The 25,350-nt window shown below is 46.4% G+C and overlaps 5 protein-coding genes across 5 annotated transcripts; 2 read left to right on the forward strand and 3 right to left on the reverse strand.

Moving 5' to 3' along the window:
* Positions 1–6,098: 6,098 nt before the first annotated feature.
* Positions 6,099–6,512, reverse strand: F5891DRAFT_1217740 (uncharacterized protein; the record flags this gene model as incomplete). Its single annotated transcript, XM_041369344.1, has 2 exons — positions 6,346–6,512; positions 6,099–6,274 (listed from the first exon to the last, which is right to left on the reverse strand). Coding segments are annotated over exons 1-2 (337 nt in total), but the record flags the coding sequence as incomplete, so codon positions are not given.
* A 4,273-nt stretch (positions 6,513–10,785) lies between these two features.
* F5891DRAFT_949272 (uncharacterized protein) lies at positions 10,786–12,527 on the forward strand (the record flags this gene model as incomplete). Its single annotated transcript, XM_041374862.1, has 6 exons — positions 10,786–11,026; positions 11,192–11,309; positions 11,727–11,867; positions 11,919–12,020; positions 12,168–12,305; positions 12,365–12,527. The coding sequence occupies 6 exons, from the start codon at positions 10,786–10,788 to the stop codon at positions 12,525–12,527; spliced, it is 903 nt and encodes a 300-aa protein (XP_041227744.1).
* A 1,331-nt stretch (positions 12,528–13,858) lies between these two features.
* Positions 13,859–16,912, forward strand: F5891DRAFT_1025105 (glycoside hydrolase family 47 protein). The gene is made up of 16 exons (XM_041361355.1): positions 13,859–14,210; positions 14,262–14,364; positions 14,430–14,447; positions 14,505–14,578; positions 14,631–14,763; positions 14,815–14,874; positions 14,927–14,950; positions 15,005–15,030; positions 15,082–15,148; positions 15,204–15,275; positions 15,325–15,456; positions 15,510–15,618; positions 15,666–15,750; positions 15,799–16,143; positions 16,194–16,237; positions 16,291–16,912. The coding sequence occupies exons 1-16, from the start codon at positions 14,056–14,058 to the stop codon at positions 16,449–16,451; spliced, it is 1,608 nt and encodes a 535-aa protein (XP_041227745.1). The 5' UTR covers positions 13,859–14,055; the 3' UTR covers positions 16,452–16,912.
* A 694-nt stretch (positions 16,913–17,606) lies between these two features.
* Positions 17,607–21,084, reverse strand: F5891DRAFT_1025110 (uncharacterized protein). Its single transcript, XM_041361356.1, has 8 exons — positions 20,989–21,084; positions 20,777–20,941; positions 20,419–20,723; positions 20,157–20,361; positions 19,099–19,999; positions 18,919–19,046; positions 18,680–18,867; positions 17,607–18,628 (listed from the first exon to the last, which is right to left on the reverse strand). Coding segments are annotated over exons 1-8 (2,634 nt in total). The 5' UTR covers positions 20,991–21,084; the 3' UTR covers positions 17,607–17,888.
* Positions 21,085–21,897: 813 nt separating this feature from the next.
* Positions 21,898–25,119, reverse strand: F5891DRAFT_1127785 (Vps16, C-terminal region-domain-containing protein; the record flags this gene model as incomplete). The annotated part of the gene is made up of 14 exons (XM_041364216.1): positions 21,898–21,970; positions 22,021–22,278; positions 22,335–22,510; positions 22,570–22,650; positions 22,702–22,916; positions 22,967–23,075; positions 23,127–23,415; positions 23,466–23,565; positions 23,646–23,852; positions 23,908–23,995; positions 24,053–24,444; positions 24,495–24,750; positions 24,806–24,918; positions 24,969–25,119. The coding sequence occupies 14 exons, from the start codon at positions 25,117–25,119 to the stop codon at positions 21,898–21,900; spliced, it is 2,508 nt and encodes an 835-aa protein (XP_041227747.1).
* Between the last annotated feature and the right edge of the window lie 231 nt (positions 25,120–25,350).

A 25,350-nucleotide genomic window follows, 5' to 3' on the forward strand; every position in this document is an offset into this window, starting at 1 on the left:
ATGTTCTCTAGTGCGTATATTTCTATTTCTCTCATTGCATATTATTCCATCTTTATTTTTATCATGGACTCACATATATATATTTTTACATACCTACTCGGTAGCGCTTCGGCTCCGCATGACCGCGCTTAGGCGCGCTATATAAGCGCCAGCAGTACTGAACTTTTTCACCCATCTTGACCTAGTACTTAATACCTAGAAAGTCGCAGTAGAAACCTATTCATTAGCACATCACATCACTCTTCTCTTATCTTGTATCATATCATCACTTAAGTTTAGTCTCTCTTATTTCGCGCCTCGCGCGCACGCCTTTCCCGCGCTTCGCGCTAATACGCGCGCGCATTCCCACACCTTGGTACCTTGCGCACACCTGCGCTTTCTCGCGCTTCACGTTCCCACGCATACCTCTAGATCTTTGCTGTACTCACTTCCCCTTTAGGGTCGAACGCACTTGTCTCCTCAAGTAACGCAGACTAGGCAACGCGCAACCTTTCAACATTTATAGATACTGTCAGGAGCATCATTTGTTCCTAGCAGTATTGTTGTTTCTACACTGCATTTCACTCAGCTTTCATGGAAGAGTGCAAAGCGCTCTGTCTTACCAACAGAGATGATGCTCTCACTGCAAGCAATTATGACAGGGTGATTGGCCTCTACTCAGCAGTAATTGACTTGAATCCTACATCTGATGCCATCTTTGCACATCACAGCAAGGTCAAAGTTGGGGAAAATGCTGTGGGAGGATGCGCTTCTTGACACGCAAAAGGTGCAATGGCATCTATGTTTTCTTAGTTCATATTGACTTTGATAATGCACAGGTCACTGAACTCAATCCTTCATCTCACATTGGATACCAATTGATACATGCAGTGCTGCATGGCACACAATGTTACAACAAAGCCATTGAAGCCTTCAAAACCATGTTGTCCAAGTTGGAGGATTCTCCTGAAGCGCAGATACAAGGAAGCCATGGAACACTCCTGCATAATCTCGAAATGTCTAACTCGTTCTGCAGAACTGCGTCAGCAGTATGTCTGTCCATCCGAAGTAGAAGATGCTATTCAGAGAGCAGTGTGGATTGAATTTGAATATGCCCCACTACATCTACTCAATACCTACATGGGTCTTGTGTGTGATTGAGTGGCACAAGTAACTGCCTTCAAAACGAGTGTAAAGTACAAGGAGCTTCTGTTGTTCATAACAAAGCATTCAGACTTCCAAATGGGCCACATCAAGGAAGTGGTGGGACTGTACTTCCGCTGCATCCTGCTCTCACACAGGTGGGAAGAGACAGAGGTGTTGCTGCACAACATCCAGAATAAAGATGTGCACGAGTTGAAGGGACTTGGCGGGATCGTGAAACTGCAGTCATTCTGCAAAGTCGCTCATAATTCTGGGTATGGCTGGGCATGGATGAATACATGTTGCATTGACAAGAAGAGCAATACTGAGCTCCAAGAATCGGTCAGCTCCATGTTCACCTGGTACCACTGTAGAGACTCATGCCTCTCATGGTGTGATATGGCGCTTTACACTAGGGAGTACATAGCACAAACTTGCAGCATCACTCTGTGTGCTATCTGCAGGTATTCCACTATGAGGCGCAGCTTTCCCACGCAATGCGCGCCATGCATGCACCATTCCCGGGCTTCACAATGTATACACGCGCGCGCATTCCCGCACTTGAGCGCCCTATAGCGCCAGCCATCCAGAAGCATCCATCCACTGTCCACCAAGCCCTCTAGTGCGTATATTTCTATTTCTCTCATTGCATATTGTTCCACCTTTATTTTTATCATGAATTCTCACTCATATATATCTTTACATACCTACTTGGTAGCGCTTCGGCTCCGCATTACAGCGCTTAGGCGCGCTATATAAGCGCCAGCAGTACATAGTGAAATGGGGGATTTTTACCACTTACCTTACCTTACTTTACTTTCCACCCACTATCTGCCTAGAAGAACATAGTAGAAATCCATTTTGTCTATACTTCACATCTCTTTTCTCTTATCTTGCATCATATTATCACTTAAGTCTAACCTCTCTATTGTTTCCGCACGCACACGCGCTTTCCCGTGCTTTGCGCGTTCTTGTGCCTTCATGCCTTGCGTGCACCTGCGCTTTCTCGCGCTTCGCTTCAGCGCGTACCTCTAGATCTTTGCTGCACTCGCTTCCCCTTTAGGGTCGAACGCACTTGTCTCCTCAGGTAATGCAGACTAGGCAACGCGTGACCTTACAACATTTTTTAGGTACAGTTAGGAGCATCATTTGTTCCTCTCAGTATTGTTGTTTCTACACTGCTATTCAGTGCTTACATCGTCTACCTAGGTGATGTCCTACCTTCATCCCAGCCTGGTGCACTGGCAAGGAGTGTTTGGAACGAGTGAGGATGGACCTTTCAAGAATTCGTCACTCCGAAAGTTGTTATCTTCTATCAGAAGGATTGGTCATTATATCTCAATGATTGGTCTCTGAACCACAAAGAGTCCCCTGGAATCATGAAGGAGTTGGAGGATGCAACAGGAGTAGATGCACAGGCTCTCATATCTTTTCATCCAGGGATGAGCAATGCCCAACAGAGGCTTCAATGGGCGTCATCTCGAGTCACTACATTGCAAGAAGACATCATGTACTCATTATTGGCATCTTCGGTGTCCACCTACCTGTAATCTATGGTGAGAAGCAGCGCATGCTTGGGCGACTCCTACAGGAGATTGTGGCTCGGTCGGGTGACATCACTGTCCTCGATTGGATCGGACAACCTTCCGAGTTTAATAGCTGCCTTCCAGCTTATATTACTTCTTACGCTACTCCTCCATATATCCTTCCATCTTTGTCTGAAGATCAGATTCAGACAACTATCTCTTCATTGTGAAAAAATCCTGTGACTGTGGATTTGTCTTCAAGACTTTACGACTGGCTTGATAACACAAGCACTGCTCGGTTTGCAAACTGCAGACTGCATCTACCTTGCATTACATTCTGTGTTACAGAGGTCAATCTGAACTCTGGTCCATCCCAGGAGACTCAATATGGAATCAAGGCAGATGGGCTTCGCGACCTGCTGATCACTACTAAAGAGCTGATTGTTCAGTTCTCGGAGACAAGGCCCATTCAACAAACCTTCGTGCTTGTCCATCCCTGAGATCGATCTCTCCTCAAGCTGCCAGGCAATATGGAGAGCAAAGAGGATTTTTACACACCGCCTTCTTCTCTGTCAAATGACTCACCTAGTGGTTCTCTTGTGAAGCAGGAGATGGATGATCTAGAATCACGAGCATTGCAGTTGCTTGTTCACCTTGGGCAGCCTTTTGGCGCTGTAGAGAATCATGCCTCTCATGGCGTGATATGGTAGTTTTCACCAAGGAGTATACAGCACGAACTCATAGCATTACTCTGTGCGCTACCCGCAGCTATCTCTATATGAGGCGCAGCTTTCCCACGCAACGCGCGCCATGCGCGCACCATTCCCGCGCTTCACGATGTATACGCGCGCGCGCGTTCCCGCGCTTGCGCGCCCTATAGCGCCAGCCATCCAGATGCATCCATCCACTGTCCACCAAGCTCCCTAGTATGTATATTTCCATTTCCTTTATTAGCATAGTTCCACCTTTATTTTTATCATAGTTTCTCACTCATATATATTTTTACATACCTACTCGGTAGCGCTTCGGCTCCGCATGAGCGCGCTTAGGCGCGCTATATAAGCGCCAGCAGTACATACTACACTGGACCTACTTTTCCTACTTTTCACTTACTAGTTACTACCCACTTACTACTTAGCAGAATATAGTAGAAAGCTATTCCTTTACATTTTGCACTCTTATATCTCTTATCTTGCTTTATATCACTACTTAAGCTTAGTTTCTCATTTCCGCATACGCGCGCGCACTTTCCCGCGCTTCGCGCTAATACGCGCGCGCGTTCCCGCGCCTTTGTACCTTGCGCGCTCCTGCGCTTTCTCGCGCTTCACTTAAGCGCACACTTCTAGATCCTTGCTGCACTCACTTCCCCTATAGGGTCGAACGCACTTGCTTCTCAAGTAACGCAGACTAGGCAGCGCGCGACCTTACAACTTTTACAGATACAGTCAGGAGCTTCTTTTGTTCCTCATTGTATTGTTGTTTCTACAGCGCATTTTTGCTAGTGAGGCAGCGTGGCGGAGAATACAAGTGGATCACGTCAGATCGCAATATCGCTGCACAGGTCGAAGATGTGGCTTCTGTTCGAGACCTGATGAATGTCAGGCTGATAGAAATACTGTAGATGCATGCACCTGAAGGAATCTGCATTTGTCATATTGGGTCGCAAAGTGTGACACTGAATCAGACCGATCCTTTTGTATATTGTATAGGTGTGAGCAGGGTCCTAGGACTATACATTATGGGATAGTCTACTCATAAATTACAATCATAGCAAAATACAATGAGCAATGTTGCTAGATGTTAGGTACATGAACATGATCTACCGCATTGAGGACACTTCACTTTTGGACGGCGACTGGGGTTGAAAAACTCTTGCTCTTCAGCTTCCCAGTCCAGGCGGTCCTGTTTCTCTGTAAGAGCCCTTTCGATGCCTCGATCGCCTCACAGAGCTTGTCTTCATTGAGATTGACACCATGTTTGGCCTTCCGTGGAGGTATTCCAGGACTCAGAGGTGCAAAGCTCCTCCCACCATCTTCATCTTCTTCTACATATCCAGTACCTTGCTCTCTTATCATTCTGTCGCGCTGTCATGCATGGTATGTGATTCATACCATGTCAGATATATATAGAGAGTGATAAGGAAGATATGAGAGACTGTCTAGCCCTCTGTCACTGAGTTACTTCTCCATTTTTCCTTTGATTCATTGTCTTGTATTTTATTTCTCACTTTTCAGACTTATTTTTAACTTGTATTTGTATCAAGCATGTGACCTTCTGTTTATTTCTCATTGTTTATTGTTATTTGGCTTCTTTCAGCCACCAAGTTTTGTATCTCTATTTATTTCTGACTGTTTATTTTTATTTGGCTTCTTTCAGCCACCAGATTTTATTTGTCATCACATCATGTGACTGGGAAATATTCTGGTTTGTAACATTATTTAAGCTGACTCAATATGTTTAGTCATGATTGGTCATGCTTTGTAACAACATTTAACATGACTCAACATGTTCACTCATGGTTTGTCATGGTTTGTCATGGTTTGTAATTTCTTTGTAAGATTACACTGTATTTGTAATGTACTTAGTAATAAGCTGATTCATCACCTGGTTTGTAAGCCACATTCTTACCAGTCCATCTGATTAATCATGCTTAGTAAGGGGGTTCCCAAAAGGTATAAAGGACCCCATTTTCACCCATGAAATACAATCCTCCCACTTGACTCTTATCTCAAATCATGTGAGACTACTAAGACTTAAAGTGCAGGCCAATATAAGTGCCTTGAGGTAATCTAAGATATCATTATCTACTCTAAGTTGTATACTACCTTACAGGGGTTGACTATATAACTTTCGTTATTGTTATTCTACTCTAGGTTATATACTACCTTACAGGGGTTGACTATATAACCATTGAACAGCTCTCATTCTAAGCTTTACATGTATTCATAAGACTCTCTCTTTCAACGGAAAGTGAGACACATATCTAAGGACAACAAAGTTGAAACAGACTTTCATAGGTTGAAACATGACCTACTAGGCTGAAACAAACCTAACAAATTTATCCAGAACACAGAACTTTCCACAACACTTCGTATAAGACTACACAAGAAGAGGACAACAAACTAAATCCTCCCAAGAACTCACCACGTTACCTCCCACGAAGTAGAAAAGTCGGAGACCATGGACTTAAGGACTGGCAAGAAGTCTTCACCGTGTATAATTGTGTTGTCATTATACACAACTTTCATATAAGACCCTTAAGTAACAAGACAGCGCATGCTTGCCCGAGTCTGGTGCTCCTCCTATAGACATGCTGGATCACTAAGGAGGTTGGACACATCTTCGGCCTTCTGCCGGACATTGGCACTACAATCTTGCCCATCTTCATCTAGATATCAAAATTCCTTGAGTGTTTTTATGATGTATAAATTGTCATGGAAATATAAGAGGACATTTTCAGAACCAGCTTGTATGAGGTAGTCCAGCACGGTGAGTGACTAGGAGGGAGTTTGAATTCAGGTCCTCCATGCGAAGCAAGGCAGCTAACCTTGAATATGTGTCGCCAATTCTTGCCTTTATCACTCAACCTTTTGTCAAACATTTCCATGATCTCGACACAGTCATTCCTGTGAACAACAGCACATCAGCACTGGTGGTGAACCACGACCACCAGGCAGGCCGCCTAATGATCATGCACTGATTGTATGACAGCTGAGCAATCTTGTTCATCTGAGTTCCTGATGGCCCCCATGGATCATTAGATGTGACATCCCTAACTTTTGCCTGCATGTCTGAATAGCCCTTGGTGTAATTTTTGGCGACACAGAGGGCACCCTTGCCAAAGTGCTGAAGCGACATTACTACACCGTATCGTTAGTGCTGGGGGCAGAATTGTTTGCGAGCAATTGTGCCAGCATAACCGGCAGAAGCAGCAGAACCACCACTTCTGCTGCATGGCAAAATTTTCAAAGTGCTACAAGGCCATGTGTATGACAATGTATAGTAACAATCTCTGTTCCCTCCTCAACCACCCAAAGCATGTCCCCCACCTTCTCCGCTACGTCGCAGAAACAAGAAGACTGGAAAGAGTGTTTGGTGATGTCACCCTGCCAAAACCCAAAGACTAGAACATTAGTTCAGTCTCACGCACACATCTAGAAGCCCATGCTTGTACATCCCTGCACGCCCACTATGATATCTCGCACCAGCACCTTGTCTTGTGCCCTCGCGCAAGCACCCTACCCCAATCAACTGCCAGACCAGTTTTTCATGCTTCGCAACTTCCACTAGGAACTGCAAGCCAATGGACAAGAGTTATAGATCTATCGCAGTATCTGTACAATTAGCACTATACCATATGTACTGTCGACATTAGACCAGCCTAAAATTGCCTGGCAGCAACAAAAACAAAGATATTGTTGTTCATGTGGTTGCCAATAATGTCCACCGATGGCGCTCCTGTCCAATTCCACATCTCTTTGAAGAAATGATGATTGAGTGCAGCATGACAACTTTTATGCATAACCAGGATCCAATATTGATGGATATGACCTGCAGACTCTAGACTCCATCTAGGACTGGGACCGATGATCCTTTACTAACTTGTTAAGCTTAATGACTAGTTCAAGTTGAACTACATCTAGTTAGTTGGAAGTCATGTGATGCTTGCGTTCTTGGATCAAGTTCTGATAAGATGGCTTCTATTATAATTGTAGGAGTTGATTGTACGTATGTAGTCATTATTTGAACCATTTAGATTGATTTGATATTGTATCCCAACTGACCATCCACCATGTCAGACCCATACATGCAACACTATCTCAACAACTTTTGAGTAGTACCTTCTTGATCTGTTCCTGAACCAAGCCATATATCAGCACCAATCTCATCTATGCCCATTTCATCCCCCCCTGCAGCACCGATCTTCCAGCAGACAATGATCACACCAAACATCTCACTGCAGCATCCTTATGTAGATGTAAAGGCAATCCTCCAATCCGTGGAAGCCTCTCTTGAGGAGCAGAAAAAGATTTCAAAGGACTTGAATGACCTGAGCACAACCATCAATGTTTTGGAAGGTGTACTTTGTGGTAATGTAGGTCACGGTCACGGTAAGAGGAAGAAGAGGAAGGAGAAGGAGGAGGAGGAAATTATGGATTTGGATACACTACAATCCAAGGGGGGTATAGTCCGTCAGTTAGTGACAATAGATGGTGTGATCAATCATTTACTTGCCAGGTTGGACACAGCTTCCCATGCGTTTTATGATTCTTGTTTCAAATTCGTGTTCTGATTAATATAGAGGAGCCTCTTCCTGCCACCACACCACCACAAGGTCTGTTGGGGTTTTGGCCCTTTCCTTTCATACAGCACTCTTCTGAAACCCTCGCCCCTGCTGTTTATCATATGTATATCCCCTTTTAATTCTCATCTCCTGCTAGCTTTCGCATCAGAGTCTCCATAAATGGGCCTGATCTTTCCTCACTGCTACCAACCCCGTCTCCTGAAACTGCGCTCAAGGAAAGTTTCAGCAAGGCAAACGACTCAACCTCCAGGTCTTGGACGGCCCCATAACCGAGATGGGATACTACATCACTCTGCACCTTCCCAAACTCATTATTAAACCCCATTTCTCCTTCGTCTACTAATCCAAATCACAAACCTACATGCACCTCCACTCTATCTGCATTGCATTCACTTGACCACAAATCCAATCCTGCTCCATCAAACTTCACCCATACAGTGACCTTACCTTCCACCTCATTGACTTCAGGCTCATCTGCTTATGATGCTTATCCCCTGTCTCTAGAATCACCCCTATCACTCCTACTTCACCCTCATCATCACGTTCATGTTCTGCCCACTGTAGAGACTCGTGCGTCTCATGGTCTGATATGACAGTTCTCACTAGGGAGTACATAGCACGAACTTGTAGTGTCACTCTGTGCGCTACCCGCAGCTATCCCTATATGAGGCGCAGCTTTCCCGCGCAATGTGCGCCATGCATGCACCATTCCCGCACTTCACGATGTATATGCGCGCGCGCGCATTCCCGCGCTTAAGCGCCCTATAGTGCCAGCCATCCAGATGCATCCATCCACTGTCCTCCAAGTTCTCTAGTGCGTATATTTCTGTTTCTCTCATTTTTATATTGTTCCACCTTATTTTTATCATGGACCCTTACTTATATATATCTTTACATACCTTACTTGGTAGCGCTTCAGCTCCGCATTACAGCGCTTAGGTGTGCTATACAAGCGCCAGCAGTATATACTACTCTTCACTACTTACTTTTTTACCTTACTGAACTTCACCTCTCACTTTACCTACTACTTACTAACCTAGAAAGTCGCAGTAGAAATCTATTCCTCTACACTTTGCATCTCTCTTCACTTATCTTGCATTATATTACCACTTAAGCTTAGTCTCTCTATTGTTTCCGCATGCGCGCGCACTTTCCCATGCTTTGCGCCAATACGTGCGCATGTTCCTGTGCCTCGCTTCAGCGCGTACCTCTAGATCTTCGCTGCACTCGCTTCCCCTTTAGGGTTGAATGCACTTGTCTCCTCAAGTAACGCAGACTAGGCAATGCGCGACCTTACAACATTTTTTTAGATACAGTCAGGAGCATCATTTGTTCCTCACAGTATTGTTGTTTCTACACCGCACTGCTAATATGCACCTCGTGAGCCCACCCACAACTCCAACCTCTACACTCGCACAAGCACACACGACTACATTATACCACATCCTACTGCAGGTTTACCAGGATATCGGGGGAGATGTGGATTGTGAGGGACCATGTATGGAATGTAAAATGCAACATTATGAATATGATGGGCGTCGCAGCCAGAGTATGGACTCCAAGAAACAGAGCGCCGAGGAGGAACCCCAAGATCAAAGTATGATTGCTGGTTCATCGTGTATTTGCTTGAATACGTCTTCAGGCAGGATTGGTACCTCATCCTCATCATTTTCAGAGGCATCTCTGCCTGCACCTGAGGCACAGCCTGAAGTACCAGGAATCCCGCCATCTACAGAGTTGGATCACCCATCACGGTCATTTAAAGCTAATGCAGAGGCAAATCTGCATGTGCTTGAGGTGCAACTTGAAGGGTTAGGAATAGAGCCAGAAATCCCACTGCTTGCATTGGAGGTGCATCCTGAAGAGTTCAGAGGAGAGCCAACTACTGCGTCAGCTTCCAGAGCAAGCTCAAGAAGTCCATCACACACGATCAACTTGGATGCACTGCAGAGGCTTATACACGAGCATACACTTCCGCTGTGGTATCATTTGGGTACAGCTAGGATGAACCCTTGTGGCTCAGAACATATGTGGATGGATGAGTATGGGGAAGTAAACGGGGACTTTGGTGGCCCAAGTCTTGAGGAGAGTTTGTGGCTTGGCCACACACCTAATGCTAGGAGATCAGGTGAGGCAGGACTCAATAGCCTGATTGAACCTGGGCATGACGATTTTGGAGAGTGTGAGAGAGAGCAGAGCTTGCAGATAGAGAATGAGGGTGGAAGGATCGAAGGATCTGAAGAATCCTTCAAGTCAACAGAAAAATGTTCTGATGTATTGCTTACACCAAGTGATGCACACAAGCCAACAGACACGCAAGATGCTTTCCCACAAGAGTACCATTCAGGACAAATTGCAGACTCAGAAGACAGCATACAGCCTGAACTTGTTCACTTTGAGCTGCGCCAACCAAATCCCTCAGATCCAATGTGCCTCAATCCTTATTACCTGGACCAACATGATGATCTCCACACTGAAGACTCCCATGAACAAACACCTGCAGATTCTCTCAAGAGAGATGAAGAGGCCGTCATTGCAGCACTCACTGCCCCATCTCCTTCAGCAGAGAGTAGATCCCCGCATTTGCCGTCCTCCCCAGAGGGTTTATCTGTATGTTTGTCTTTACAGCCAGAATCGGAGGTGTCGTGTCCAAGAGTCCAGGATCAAGGAGATGGCCCTCCTTCACAGGAACCAACGGAGATTCTTGATGATGGGGACAACATTTTCACGATGTTTATTGATTTCACAAACACCTACACCGATGGAGCCATGTCTGCTCTGAGAAGTACATATACTGAGGATGTTGTGGAGCAAGAACCTGCAGAGATGTACATGGAGCATGAGCCTGCAGTGACTGTTAATCATCAAATAGACGTCAAATCCGAAATCACTACATCTGCCGAGCTCTCAGCCCAACTTAAACATACAGCTTCCATCCACTCTACCCCCACCTTCATTACCCCACCCCCTTGCACATTGCCATCATCTCTCACACACCTATTCAGGTCACTTTCCCCACTGTCCTCGCTGGGGGACTCTCCACCGGCATTACAAGAGGAAATCAATGCTGAGAGTGAGGAGGGGCAAGAGCAAACTCGCATGGAGTTGCGCAGAGCAGAGAGCCTCAATTTAGATGAAGACTTTGGCGTGTACCAGTGCAGAGCACGATCGGCATCCTCAATATCGGTATTGCAGAGGAGAATGCTGTTGAGATTGCTGCAGTCTGGTGAGTTAAGAGGTGGACCAGGTGCATCCATCGAAGAGCTCTCTGTGCTTGCAAAGAAGGATCTGCTCAAGATCATGATCTCCAAGCTCAAACTCAAGTGTAAGCTCGAGTCATTGGAGTCAGTAATCCAGTTGCAGGCACCAAAAAAGAAAACTAGGTTCCATGCAGATATGGATGCCACATCATTCAACACAGATGACGTGACTTCTTCCTATACCTATCTAGCCCATCAGCTCCAATATCAAGATGCAGGACATCCAGTGCCCTGATCTTTGGATCCTTCTGGATCAGCAGTGGATGTGATACCACTTGAAGTTGAAAACATTCCAGTACCGATGGAAGTAAACAATACCAATGCCATTGGAACCATGACAATCAGCAAGCCAGCACAGACCTCCATGACTACCTCAGAGATGACAGAGCCAGAGCTAGCCACAACCACCAGTAAACCCCAGGAGGATTCAATTTCACACAGGAAACGGGTGCGGCCTCTAAGCTGGAAGGTGAGCCAAATCACCGCCCAGAAGAACGTCCAGCGGCCTGAGAGAAATGGGAAACCCAAGTCACGGCAACCGCAGAAGAGGAAGTCCAAGTCACTGGCTGTTCAGGAAGAAGTCCAGATGTGTCAATGGCCCACAAAGAGCGAACAGGATGGGTCATTTCAGCAGCAGTTCGTACAGTGTGATAAGTCAGTACCTTTTGATTATTTAATTCTATGGTCATCCCATAGTTCATGCAGCTGCGACTTGTGGTATCACTTTGGCTGTGCTGGTTTTTCTGAAGGAGATCCTCACTTAGAGGAGCCAGATTCTGTCTTCATCTGTCTGCCATGCTGGTATGCGTCCAACAAATTTGTGCTTCCTGCATTAAATTAATCAAGTGAAACTATTTAGCATCTCAAGTAGGTGTTCATGCCATCCACTGGCAGCTGCCTAATATGATCAACCATGATTCTTTTTCTAGGTGCAAAACATCACACCCTGCGCAGACGCGCAAAAACATGTGCCTGTCCAGATTGTTCACTCACCAAACTCAATACAGACTCAGAGGAGTATGTCATCAAGTGCCTAGTCGGGCGAAAAACCATCAGGGACACTGGGTACCTGTTTTTGGTGAAATGGGAGGGGTGCGTTCTCCTCTTTGTGACGACTTACTGGCTTCACAGCTTGATACTTGTGTCTCCAGATATCCGATCACACAAGCTAGCTGGATCCCCAACAGAAACATAGGCGGTGTCTCACAAATCTTTGATCACTTTGTGGCAGATGTGACAACTGAGGGTATTGATCTCAATCTAAAAGGTGTTGTTCTGCTGGAGGAGGCGAGACATGGCAGGTGGAATATTTAGACTCTGAATTGCAATGCTTCATCTTTCTTTGTATGCATTTGACGAAACACAAACGAGCACTTGATTTTCACAACCAGTGAGAATGATCACGTGATTATTTCCGTAAACACCTAGTATGTTGTACTATACACCCTCTGACATTCAATATGCTCGCCTGGCGAACAAGCTGTTGAGAAAAAAACTGCATGTCACGAAGCAAGGTGAAAGTCAGCAGGCCGAATCCTCTGACCAAAGCTTCCGAAATGAACTGAACCAGAGCGGTTCGGCAAGCTAGCGGAACTTGAAATCAGCGTTGTGGCAGTCTTTCTTCAGGCTGTACTTATCGGCCCCGACGTCGCTGAAACGTGTCCATGCTAATGAGAGATTCCCGCACGCTATAACGTCTCCCAAAGCACTTGTTATCGTCCTACTGGCTGACGGCGATGACCATCTTTCGGGCAACAATTGCACTGCATGTACGTTGCACTCGACGCGAAATGACGACTGTTGCTCAAATTCCATATCATGGGTGGCATGGGAGTCAGCTGGCTTGAGAATTGAAAAGTCCATATACAATATGTGTCACATCGTGTACTACTAGTAGTACTGCTACATGTACTAGTACTAGTTCGGCATACTAGGCGGCCTCTGAAAATCGAATTTGTCTTGCAGCACCGTCGCTAGTGCATTCGTGGCGCTACTTATTACCTTTCAGATTGAAGCTGGAATCAAGCTCCTTGAATTCTCCTTTTACATCACTCAAGCAGAGTCAGGCTGCTAGCCAAAATCATCAATTTCGCTTTCATTTTATTGATCAATCGTCCACGTTGCCAGCTAGCAGCCGCCCCATGGAATTACAGGATATTACACAATATTCCGACTCTCTCGTTATGCTTCCGTACAAGCTCTACATAATCAGCTGAAGAAAATAAGATGATGATATTTTTACAAGTAAGCCTCGGCTTTGTATCTGAAGGCTTTGTGAGGCATCCCTGGAGCGTGGGTGATGGAGGCTGCATTATATGTAGATGTACATGCGGCCGGTCCATCATGATGCAAATGTATAAAAATATTGGCATGAGGTGGGTGAGTTTCAGCTTCTCATACCGGATTGTCGTATCTTAACAACCATGTTGCAGGGAAATATCATACTGTTTCAGGTTTCAACTTGGTGCTGAATGTGCTTTTGCAAGAATCAAGATTAGCTAACTGGGTATCTGCCTTGCAACGTAGTACGTACTGTCAGAATTCGTCAGCCCACATACCGGAGAATTGTGACGGATGATTGATCATCACGGGTTCAGGCTGAACAACTTGGTTGCCGACTGATGATGAGGTCCAGGGATGTCGGTGCGAACTCTCGAAGTCCGTGCGCTCTTACTATATTGCCTTATATGCACTGGCAGAATCATGAACTTCACCGTGCGACTCGCGAATTGCGACTTCGGTGATGAAAGCGGCGTATGGCATCAAGGCTATAAATTTTATATTGTTCAACTAATGTTCAACTATTTTTTCATCCTTCCCCATCCTAATCGCCTGTCCAGTGATGACGTCTTTCAGACGCTGGTTCCTGGCAGTGCTCGCGGCATCTGTTGTCAAGGCCGAGCCAGTTCAGGATCCAGACTTGCAACTTCCGCCTAGTGCTTCCATCCACCAGGCTACAGTCAAGGAGCTTTTCGTCACGAGCTACGAGGCTTACCAGTACGATACAGTAGCCTTTCTTTCTATCTGCACTCACCATATCGCATGCAGGGAGTACGCCTGGGGGCATGATGATCTGTTGCCCGTTTCAGAGTCATACTTTGATGGACGCAACGGATGGGGTGCTTCTATTGCCGACGCTATGAGCACCATGGTAAGTAATGAACCTTGTCTAGAGGTCAAGTTACTGAGCTGTCGTTGCGTGTGCACGTAATGTAGTGGATCATGGGGTTGACGGTATGTTTCCACATGCGAGACGTGAATCAACATCAACTCATTCCAAAACGTATCCAGGATTGGTTTGAACAAGCTGTCAATCACACTGCTAACACCGACTTTGCCATTTCGCACACTTTCGATACCGTCAGGTAACTTGCTGCCCTATCTTCGCTTTTAAGCTATCTTGTTGATTAAGGGCAGTCTTTTTGAAACCACTATTCGTTATGTTGCAGGTTTTATAAGTGCGTATGAACTTAGCGGGGGACAGTACCCAGTTCTGGTTGAAAAGGCCCAGGACCTCGCCGATCAAATGGCCCATGCCTGGGTTAGGGAGGTAATCGTCATAGTATTTGCATGTGCATAATGGTATCTGATTCTTTCATAGAATCAGTCCATTCCGTATGGTTTCATAAACTTTGCGAACCTCCTACCCACTATCGCCACTGTGAGCAGTTTACCGGCATCTAAATCTCGATGATACTTATATTCAATTGTAGACAAACATTGCCGAGGCTGGAAGTGTGAGTCTACACCATGTATACTGCAGAACAGATTGTGACATTTGTCCTGCGTAGCTTACCCTAGAGTGGAACCGCCTCAGGTGTGTGTGTCATTTTGCTTGTCCAGCTCCTTGAATGAACTGGATGTTAAGTCTATATACTGGCAATTCCACGTACCAAACACTGGCTGAGAAATCTGTGCAGTATATGATTAACATGGTAAGCAGGATTATCAACTTTGATGTTGGCTCTTACCTGATGTGTTACTTTTCAGCCGACCCCCCTCCCCGGTATGCCTGCTCAAGGCATTGACCCATTGACTGGTGATCCTGTTGGTGGGTATGTGGTAAGTGCTGATGTTTGTGGTATATGCATCTCCGAATTTACCTTTGTAGACTTGGGGAGGAGGTTCTGACTCTTACTTCGAGTATCTCATCAAATATGCTCGCCTTACAAATACCGACGATAACTCGTACGCTGATGCGTGGTTGACCGCTGCTGATACTTCCGTGAAGACGCTCCTAAGAGTATGCAGATCTCTTCATCTCGATAAAACTCACATTTTGATTCTTCGCATTAGTCGTCAACTGTTGATGACTGGTTGTACCTCGCTGATTACGACGACGACCAAGTTATTCGTCACGTGGGGTCCCACCTGGCTTGCTTCTACGGAGGGAACTGGATTCTAGGTATCTTCTCCTCTTCTCCCTTTGGCCTGAGCTTGATGTAACCCAAGGCGGCAAGCTCACCAATAATGAAACACTGGTTTCTATCGGTCTTCGACTCACCGATGCCTGCTGGAACACATACGCGAGCACTGCGTACGTCCCCCACCACCATCTATCACTGTGCTGATTCCTTGTTTCCAGCACCGGGATTGGCCCTGAAGGTTTCGCATACATCTCTAGCGACGGAAACTTCACTGGCAACACTGCTCCTAGTCAAGAGCAACTCGATTTCTATTATGCACATGGCTTCTATATCACCGCTCCCGACTACATTCTTCGTCCTGAAGTCCTTGAGTCGAACTTCTATGCTTGGCGTGCGACTGGTGATCCCAAGTACTTCAACAACGCAATTAGTGCCACTATCAGCTTCAAGAAGTATCTGTCTACAACTGTTGCATACACTGGTATCTACGATGTTAACAATGTGATTTCCGAAAAAATCGATGACATGGAAAGTTTCTGGTTCGCCGAGGTCCTCAAGTACCTGTGAGTATTGCTGCATGTGAAAATCTTGGGCTCTTCATAAAAATGCATAGGTATTTGACCTTTGACGACCCAAATCACATCTCGCTTGATGAATGTAAGCTCTTTCTACATAACCCATTAGCCTAAGCGACTAATGCCTTTCACTAGATGTCTTCAACACAGAGTGCCACGTTTTCAAGGCGCCGCCCGCCAAATCTCATTATGGCTCAGGTTCTGAGCCTCAACCCGTGTCATCGCAGCCATTCTCCCCAATGAGTGCACCCCTACCAGCTGTTTCCCCAAATCCTGCGCTCCTACGCTCGTTATAAACCTTAGTTCGTGGGCGCTATCAATAATTCCGCGTTTAGAGCTAAACTGTTCGACTATTTGGCTTCTGGAGTTCAGCTCCAAACCTCAAGTTATATCACTGTCCTTTTGATTTGGCTGAGTCGTCTTTCGTTTATCATGTCTTTCGTTTATCGTGTCTTTCGTTTATTGATGATGCTATCATCCTTTCTTTTGGACTTCGGCCCTTTCTCAAGATATATCACTGTCATTTTGATTTGCATTAGTTGTCTTTCATATATACATGGCGTGATAGAATAATCATAGTTACCGAATGGTGATGGGTTCCCTCATGACCATGGAGCAGTGGTAGGACGGGCCAGCCTCACGGAGCTGATGCAGCGGCTGAGCGGTGACGGCAGAAGCACGTGGCAATCGTACGCGTAAGATGACCCATCGATACCGGTAAAAATATTACTGTCCTTCACGACTGAGTACTGAGTCGTCACCCCGACAGGTTGTCAGGACACGTAGTAGCGCCAAACGAACGTTTTAAGCAAGGCTTCTTTATCACGTAAGGGCGCGGTGACCCCAATTAAAGCATGGATTGAAAGTCGAATTGAGTAGTATAAGAGATGAGTCAGGTTGCAGAATTAAATGAGCCTGACGTGGACTCGGTGAGTACGAGACACATGCTCATTGGAGCAGGCTCGGTGTGCTCAGAATTAATGGTTATTTGTCTGGCGGGCGTTTCGGACGATAGAAGGTGCGTGGAGGAAATAAACCGCCCTGCGTCAGTTGGTTTAATTTAATCTTGTCATTATGGCCGACATTCCTCACCACCGACAAGGATCAACTTTCAACGTATGTTCTTCGTCAGCTTGAACATACTACTGACCATCAATCTCTCTGTGTAGGTCAACGCGACATGTCAGGGGTGCTCGATGCACAAATGTGTATCTCGTGATAGGGGCGCAGTGCCGACGCAGACAACGCAGTAGCAACCGGTGCCAACGAGGACAATGTGAGGGCGCACAAGGTCACCAGTCACATGTTTCCTGGGCTTCGTCTTCATACTGAAGCAGCGCATGATCAACGTCAAACGTTCAACTGCGGGAGCCACGGACTACTTGACAGCATGGCCGCTCAGGAAACATACATATTAAACTATGATATTTTCAACGATTCAAGGTTACAGATTCAGTGACTCAAAGTACTAGATTGCAACATGACCATCGTAAACGTATAACAAGATTATGTACTGGAACAAGGGGTATTCAAGATAGATGAAACTGACGATAATCGACATGATTGAATGAAACATCAGAGATGATGACGTGAATATTTATTGTATGACCAGCGTGAAGTGCAATGTACAGTATAAGAAGCTGGATGGAAGTTGGATACCGCATTTGACAAGACGTGGGGAAGAAGGTGAGCCAAAAAGAAAAAAGAAAACCTCAGTTACTCCACAACATCTCTCAGAACTTTGCAAGGTCGACAGGGGGACCCGTCACCTCCACATTCCCGTGCTCATCCATTTTCGCGTTTTGGGTGGTTGCCTTGACGCTCGACTCCTTATTCGCCTGGACCTCCTCACGGCCCAAACCAAGCGAATCATCGGGGATCCATACAATGCGCTGTGGGAGGCACGCAGCCGGTTGCGCAAATCCATAATCCTCTGCACCGTCTGGCCCGCGCGCAAAGAATACATCGTCATAGTCATTGCGCGGAGCATGCTCAGCCCCTGACTCAGAGGACGAGGCGCGAGGTTTGTCAGTCGGCGAAGGTCCCTCGTCGATCTCTTCAACGGTCTCCTTGCGGTGTGAGCCTGACCCGCCATCGACATCATGTTTGAACGTCTGGTGCGCGTGACTGAGTGGAAGAGCTTTGGTGAGCGGACCAAAGGAGCTGTTGATGATGGCCTGGTAGCCGACGGTGAGAGCGATCAACACGATCATGAGCACGCCCTCTGGAAGCGCGCCTCGCTTCCCGTCCGGGTTCTCCACGAGGAAGAACAAGGCACAGAGACAGATCTGCTGGACATACATCCCAACGAACACGTGTTGAATCGCCTTCGGGAAGAACAAGCCTCCTGTGTCAGCCGAGGGTGGCTGCGTGTACTGGTAAAGGAAGAGGTACTTGTAGAGGAGATAGAAAAGGAAAAATGTAAAGCATGCAAGGCCATTGATCACAGGAGAGATGATCGAGTAAGCAAACGCTGAGATAAACTGTCAATACGCTTGATGTGAACTACCGCGAACAGACGTACTGATGACGACAAGCAGAGTGATAGTCGGGAATAATGTTCCCCAAGCAACAGTTGTCGGTGCATACTTGACATTATAAACAGCGCGTGGCGTGCTGCCAAGGATAAACAGCTTGACGTAGTAAATGATGAGCCCAACAGCACTCAAAAATCCGCCAGCTACGCCAGATAAACCCTGAAGAAGAATGTATCTGAATATCTTAATGAGCAACTGTCTAGGTAAGTTCATAAAGTTGACTTACGTCAGGAAGAAAGTCGATGCTTGAGGCAAATATTGAGCCAGGAGACCAGCTACCGAACTGGGGTTTGCGAGTATTGATGGGAGAGCCGCAAAGATGCCCGAACTCAACGTAACGATCAAGAACGAGTGCTAGATACCGTGAGCAAAACTGCTCATCGTGTATAAACAATGAAATGCTTACGATTACTTGGAAAATGAAGTACCGAGTCATCAAGCTCAATTCGAGGCCTGTGCGCGTCGGAATACCCTCGAATCGTCCAAGTAGACGAAGGACAATTGGCAAGAGCATCATGAGGACGGCGAGTAATACGGGGGGTAGAATACCCTGTATGATTCCAATAACAGGGCTTGGCAGCTTGCATAACCAAGCGAGCCATGATTCGCGAACACAAAGGCCTTCAATATTGGAGATGATACCGACAAAGGCAACGGGAATGGCCCAGAAAATGATTAAAGCTGCAGTGGCGCTATAGCTAACTACCATTCGGATGCGCTTTTCATATGGATTAAGGCCAAGGTTACCCCAGATCACATCAGGTGGAGATACTTCGAGGTACCGGTCGGCCATGCAGTATGGTTCATGGTGAGTCAAGGCGTTAACTGCAAGGTGAGCAGCGATCTGTTGGTTGAAAGTGACAAATGCGGAATTGAGAAGCGGATAAGGTTGTTTGGCGCGGTCATTTTTGTCCACCTTTCCATCACCATTAACATCTTCTGGTGACGAAAGGCCCTGATCGGCGAGAGTTTGGCGACCTTGAGTTAACAATCCCGTAGTAGCAGCGATCTCTTGCCTGCACCAATCGATCGTGTCGACCTCTTCGCCGATCAAAGGGAGTGAGAAAGGCATAAAACCGGCTGGAAGACGGTGCGAAGGCCGCTTATCCCGAGGAACCAGACGTTCCGCCAAAGCCACATTACGCTCAGGATCCGCTGAAGGGGATGGATCGCCAGCGCCGTTGGCCTTCTTTAATGCCTTTCGTCGAAGTTTAGCGGCCGTTGAAAGCAGTGATGTCTCTGCAGACTCCAGTTTTCCGCAAGCAGCCAGGCGACGATCGTGGATAGAGGGAAGCTCCTTCAGATCCCTAAGAAGTTCAAAGGTCAAACACAGCTGTCATATGCAAGGCGAGACGAATAGAAGTAAAAGAATGACCAGAGTCACTGGGCAGGCGCAATACTCGTGAGAAGTTACATAGACAGGTACGAGAAACGATAAAAAACGAAAAAAGTAGAGGTACACACCGATTGAGCCACACCTTTTTCACACCACCAGGAAGGTGGGAATACAACTGGTGAAGCGCGGGCTCAGAAAGATATTTCGTAGGAATACCAGTTACAAGAATCGTGTTTGCTTGCACAGAGCTGGAATGAGCAGGATTGATGAGGTGCAACTGCCGAACTGTGGTGAAGTGTTGCATTTCCCGCCTGATATTCCAGTAAATCCAAACTAGTAGTGAAGACAGTCAAATTTAGAGGTCTCGTAAAACCTGTTGAGCAGGCTCACAAGTAAAGAGGTATGCAAGAATAATGTGAGCGGCGAATCTATCATTGTGTGGTTTAGAAATGTTGCCAAAGATGAAGCGATCCAGTCCTGTGCTGTTGGGGGTAGAATTGTTGACAGAGGTGACTGGCATCAGCACGGCCCAGGAAATAAACCAGATAGGGAGAAGGACGCGAATCATCATCCGCAAGAACCGAACGAAAAGGTAGGCGTCTGGTCCGTTGACTTGTTGAACATCACGATAGTCTGTCTTGAATAGGGCAATAGGCCAAGTTAAAAATCCAGCTTCGAAAGGTTTGACACGGTCCCTGGATGAACAAAACATGAGCCTTCTAACATGAGGCTATATTTGAACGCATACTTTTCAACCGGAGCTAGTGTGCGTCGCTCATAAACTTGTTTGAAATAAGGACGTAGTATCGTGAACAGGCCAATCTCAATCCCAAAAACTGCAGCATTGAATACAAGGGCAGTGACGAAAGTGGCTGTTGTAGCAGACTTCGCGGTCTGCTGGCTCACGCCCGACCTAAGAAAGTCAGCCACAGGCAATAGACGAGTAAATGAAACACATACATGGCGATAGACAAGAATGAAGTAAGGGGAAGAAAGAAAAGGAGAGCGATAAACTTAAGCCGAACTTAGGAAGGTATAGTTTATGCTAGCAATCCGGGAAACGTTGTTAGCCGACTCCTGACATCAATATTACTTCATTACTTATGTAATCACTGATCTGATTACGTTTTCATGTAACGTAAGCCACTCAAAGGCCAAGGCTGCGAATGATTCTCTCCGTATCCAGATATCTTGTAAGTATTTGCCAACCAACAATTGTATTGTATTCTCTAAAGCAATCTCTATTGGCAGTGATTGTTATCTTCCGTGGCAGTTGGTTCTAGTCTAGGCACAAGATCATGTCATGTTTAGACCTTCCCGTTCCACTCCGACCCTTGTAAATTAGATTGGCCCCGCTTCATGACTTGCCGACGAGGACACGGCACGATCATCATCCCGGATCCTGCACAGGCGACAGTGATATTTCAATGAGCAACTCACTCTCAGGCGGATGTTATCATGGTGCCCTACCGCCATGATATAGTTGTATAACCGCCTTGGCCCGGGGTTAACGTTCAAGCATTGCAGGTCAAGTCAGACCTCTCAAGATAACCGCAGGTCAAGGAAAATATCTGCAGTACAAATTCGCCCACTCTGCGGACAAGAGATCTGCTCTTAAGTCCGTGGCCGACCAGACAAACACATTGAGCAGCAACTTTTGTGCGGCTCTGGCTCTTTGAGGCGAGCGAGGGGGCACAATGACTCTGATCAACTTCTAGTCAGTTCTTGGGGAAAGAAAAACTATTTTATGGTACTCGGAAGCACGTGCCATGGTAAAACAAATCAGGCTGATGAGTACGGCATAGAAGTAACACCTAGTGCCGGACATTCCCTTACAATACACAGCATGCCCTGAACTCAGCAGAAGGTTCACTTCATCGATGCCATGAGCTGGTCTAACTCTCTGGCAATAAGGGAATTAGGACACGACTTCCTAAGTTGTCTTCAACCACCATAAGCCACAAATAGCAAATAATAGCGAAAAAAACTCACTCCATCCCTTTCTTATCTCCACGTTCCTTGCACTCCCTGCCTGCCGCACGCCAGTCTTCGCACAGCACATAAAGTCCCACGCGTTTTGGGCCATCGCATCGCATTACGTATGACGCTGCTTCCTTCAAGTGACCAGCTTCGACAAGATGTTTTACGAATGCCTCGTAGCCAATAGGGCTCCGTCTTGAACGCGCAAACGCGTCTAGTGCATCGAAATCCCGCATAGCTGTGAGCGCGTGCAACTTGAGATACCAAAATCTGAAAAACGTAGCATGAGTTCAAAAGCCCTCCCTGGAACCACACAGTTGACAGACCGTTTGTCTGGAACTTTGAACTCGCTTTTGACGCGGTCGGCTTTCTTGCTCATACCATTCGAGATACACGTGCGTATCGTCTCAGAGACGCTTTGTCCGAAAAACTTGACCTTGCCATCTGAGTCCTTCTCATATTGCTGCTGAAGCGCAAGCAGGCGAACACTTTCATTCGTCATCTACGAAATAAAGCTCAAAATTGAGCGGAAACAGTCGCAGTACAAATAATCAGGCTTACCTTGGCTTCAAATGGACGGTCTTTGTCCTCTGAAAAGAATTTCTCTGCTGCATTCACGGCTGTCATCACCGCATGAGGGTCCTGAATAACTGTTAAATTGCAGATAACTGAAGAAGGAAATTTCGCGCGTACAGTCATCTGGGCTGCCTCGTCTAGTGCCAGGATTGCACTCTCCACTCTCCTATCATCACTGTAGTAAAAATCTCTTAGCATTTCTCGGTTCTGCTCCCGAGCGTAAACTTGAAGGAGCTTGCTTGCAGGTGCAAGCTGATCTCCGCCATCCTCAATCAATTTGAAAAAAGAGCCTAGAGGAAGGCGTTTGTGAAGATGTAGTAATACATGGTACACTTGACAATTGTCTCAGATATCAAAGTTCCAAATGCAGGGCACTACTCACCGAGATCGGTGTCACCACTATCGACCGCTTTTACCAGAGCCAGTTTGTCTTCTTTCATGGTTAATAGTAATGGAACCTGATCGGAGGCCCTAGTTTCGTGGTCTAACAGCTGAAGAAGCATATCTCAGTATAAGGGAGTGAGAACAAAAAACATCTTTACCTTGGTGGCCAATCCTGTCCTCCCAACCTCCCATGCTCGTCGGGAAATATCTGCATAGCTGACCTCGCCGCCACCGAGCTTCTCAAACTTGTCTACTATAAGTCTGCACACTTCATCATCTTCGCCGTCAACAGCAGAAGACTTGGACCGTGCAATCTTTACACACGCCCAGTGCTTGAGAACAACATCAGGTTTAAGAGACAGGAATGAAGAGACACGGATGGCAAGAAGGTGCAGGTTTCGGGATGTTAAGCGATTTATGAGGTGCGTCGGGGATACATATTGATACCTGCAGGATCAGATTTCGATCACATTGAGCCTTACAGATATCGAACTCACTCCGAATACGTTAAAGGGATTCCAATTTCGTAAAAGCGGACAGCATTCAGTACTTTCAATGCTTGGCCCATGGCTATAAAGTCGGTGGGATTGTAAAGGTCTAGGAATCCCCATCCAAATTTTGCGGCCTATCATGTGGTCTTCAATTAGTAACTGAAGGGCCAATTTAAAGCATAATACTTGCACTAAGCAACTTTCTTTGCCAATAAGGATCCCATTCATGACCAGCAGCATCAATACATTCATTCACAGCCGCAGCAAGGTCTGATCGAATACTTCGTATGTTCTCATCTGCTTTTGGTGATCGTTGTACAAAACTTTCCCAAGCTGCAAACAGGATGGCAGACGATGATGTTGAGCCTGGACGAAATATTGATACCGAAGACACTGTACGAAGTATGTCAAGGTTGACTTACGAAAACGTACTACCAAACAAGCTTACCAGGCACTTTCTGGATGAAGTCGCAAACGTCCTGACCTATAACACGGGCACCATCGGTCTCTGTGACGACAAAGGTAGCACCAAAATACTGATAGCTATTGATATCACATCAGCCATTGATGTGGACAAGAGAGAAAGTCCAAACCGCAGAGTCTCTCCCGCTTAGGTTATCTCGTGAAGGCAGAATAAGTGATGCGAGATCATTCCAAGTAACCAAAACTGCGTCGTTGCCGCACCATTCCACTTGATTGACCGGTCCTTCAGCACCCACGGTTGCTGTGTCGAGAACGACCAGTTCACGCTGGAAGTCCGTTGAAACGACCCAAAGAAGACCAGAGAAAGTTAACAACGCAAGAAATTTACCATTAGGCGAAGGAGAGACGTGCAAAAATGGCCCACGGGCTACGCGTTGATCCGCACTTTCCAGGTTATCCACGGTAAGGATAGTGGCATCCACTGAAAGTAGCACCTCTACATGTCTCGATATCGATTGATCTGGGGGTATAACAGCCCACGAATGAGGTGGTTCGGATATCCCTAACAGAAATTGATACATGCTAGACAGATAATATGGATGATGAACATACCAGGGTTTGCAAGCGCCAATGGCCTCCCGCCTTCCCAATCTTTCACCTCCAGGAGAGTCAAAGAGCCTGTTAGGGCGACTAGTCCATTCTCATGTATTCTAGCGTCGATTATACCCAACTCCGCTGCCTCGTTTCCCAACGAAAACTGCTGGTAGTCGCCTTGCAGGTCGTACAAACGATACACACCCTCCTCATTTAAAACGACAAGTCGCTCATCAAAGGTCCATCCGAACCGCACTATTCGGCCTTGATCCCACTGTCAAATGCGAGTTAGCTAGCCATGAACTCTTGACTTGATGCAGAATATCCACACTGAATAGCAGCAAGCCCTCTCCGGCCGGCGAGTACACCTGTATTTGAGATTTCGTAAATGCAGGTCCTCCGCGACCCAGTGCAACCAGCTTCGAGGTGTCTCTCATAAGTGCTAGGGCACCTCTCATCCTGCAATTCTGGATAATTGAATGAAGCACATACCTATCGGCCCACCATTCTTGCACCCAGCAATCAAGTAGTCAGCGATGTTTGGGAGCTTTCCAGGTAGCGTGTACAGTTGCTGGCGTCTGTAAAACACGACGCCGCTTGAGACTGCTTCCCATGTTGCCGAAGGGTGTTGTACGGTGTCCATCCTTGAATCTGGACTTCAAATCACGAAAGTTCTTCAAGGTAACAGTCGAACCAGGATCTGGCAACAACGACGAACTCAATCGAGGTGAACTGTTCAGACGTAAAATGTTGTGCGACCACGCAAACGGAGAGCACGACTTTCAGGAATAGTACTACTTATGTAATTCCATTGTCCTCATCGTTACTACTGCCAGTGCAGCTCCGAGTCGGGGAACGTCCGATCTTCATTCTA

The sequence above is a fragment of the Suillus fuscotomentosus genome (assembly GCF_016647785.1).
Source record: "Suillus fuscotomentosus strain FC203 chromosome Unknown F5891scaffold_18, whole genome shotgun sequence".
Taxonomy (NCBI): Eukaryota; Fungi; Basidiomycota; class Agaricomycetes; order Boletales; family Suillaceae; genus Suillus; species Suillus fuscotomentosus.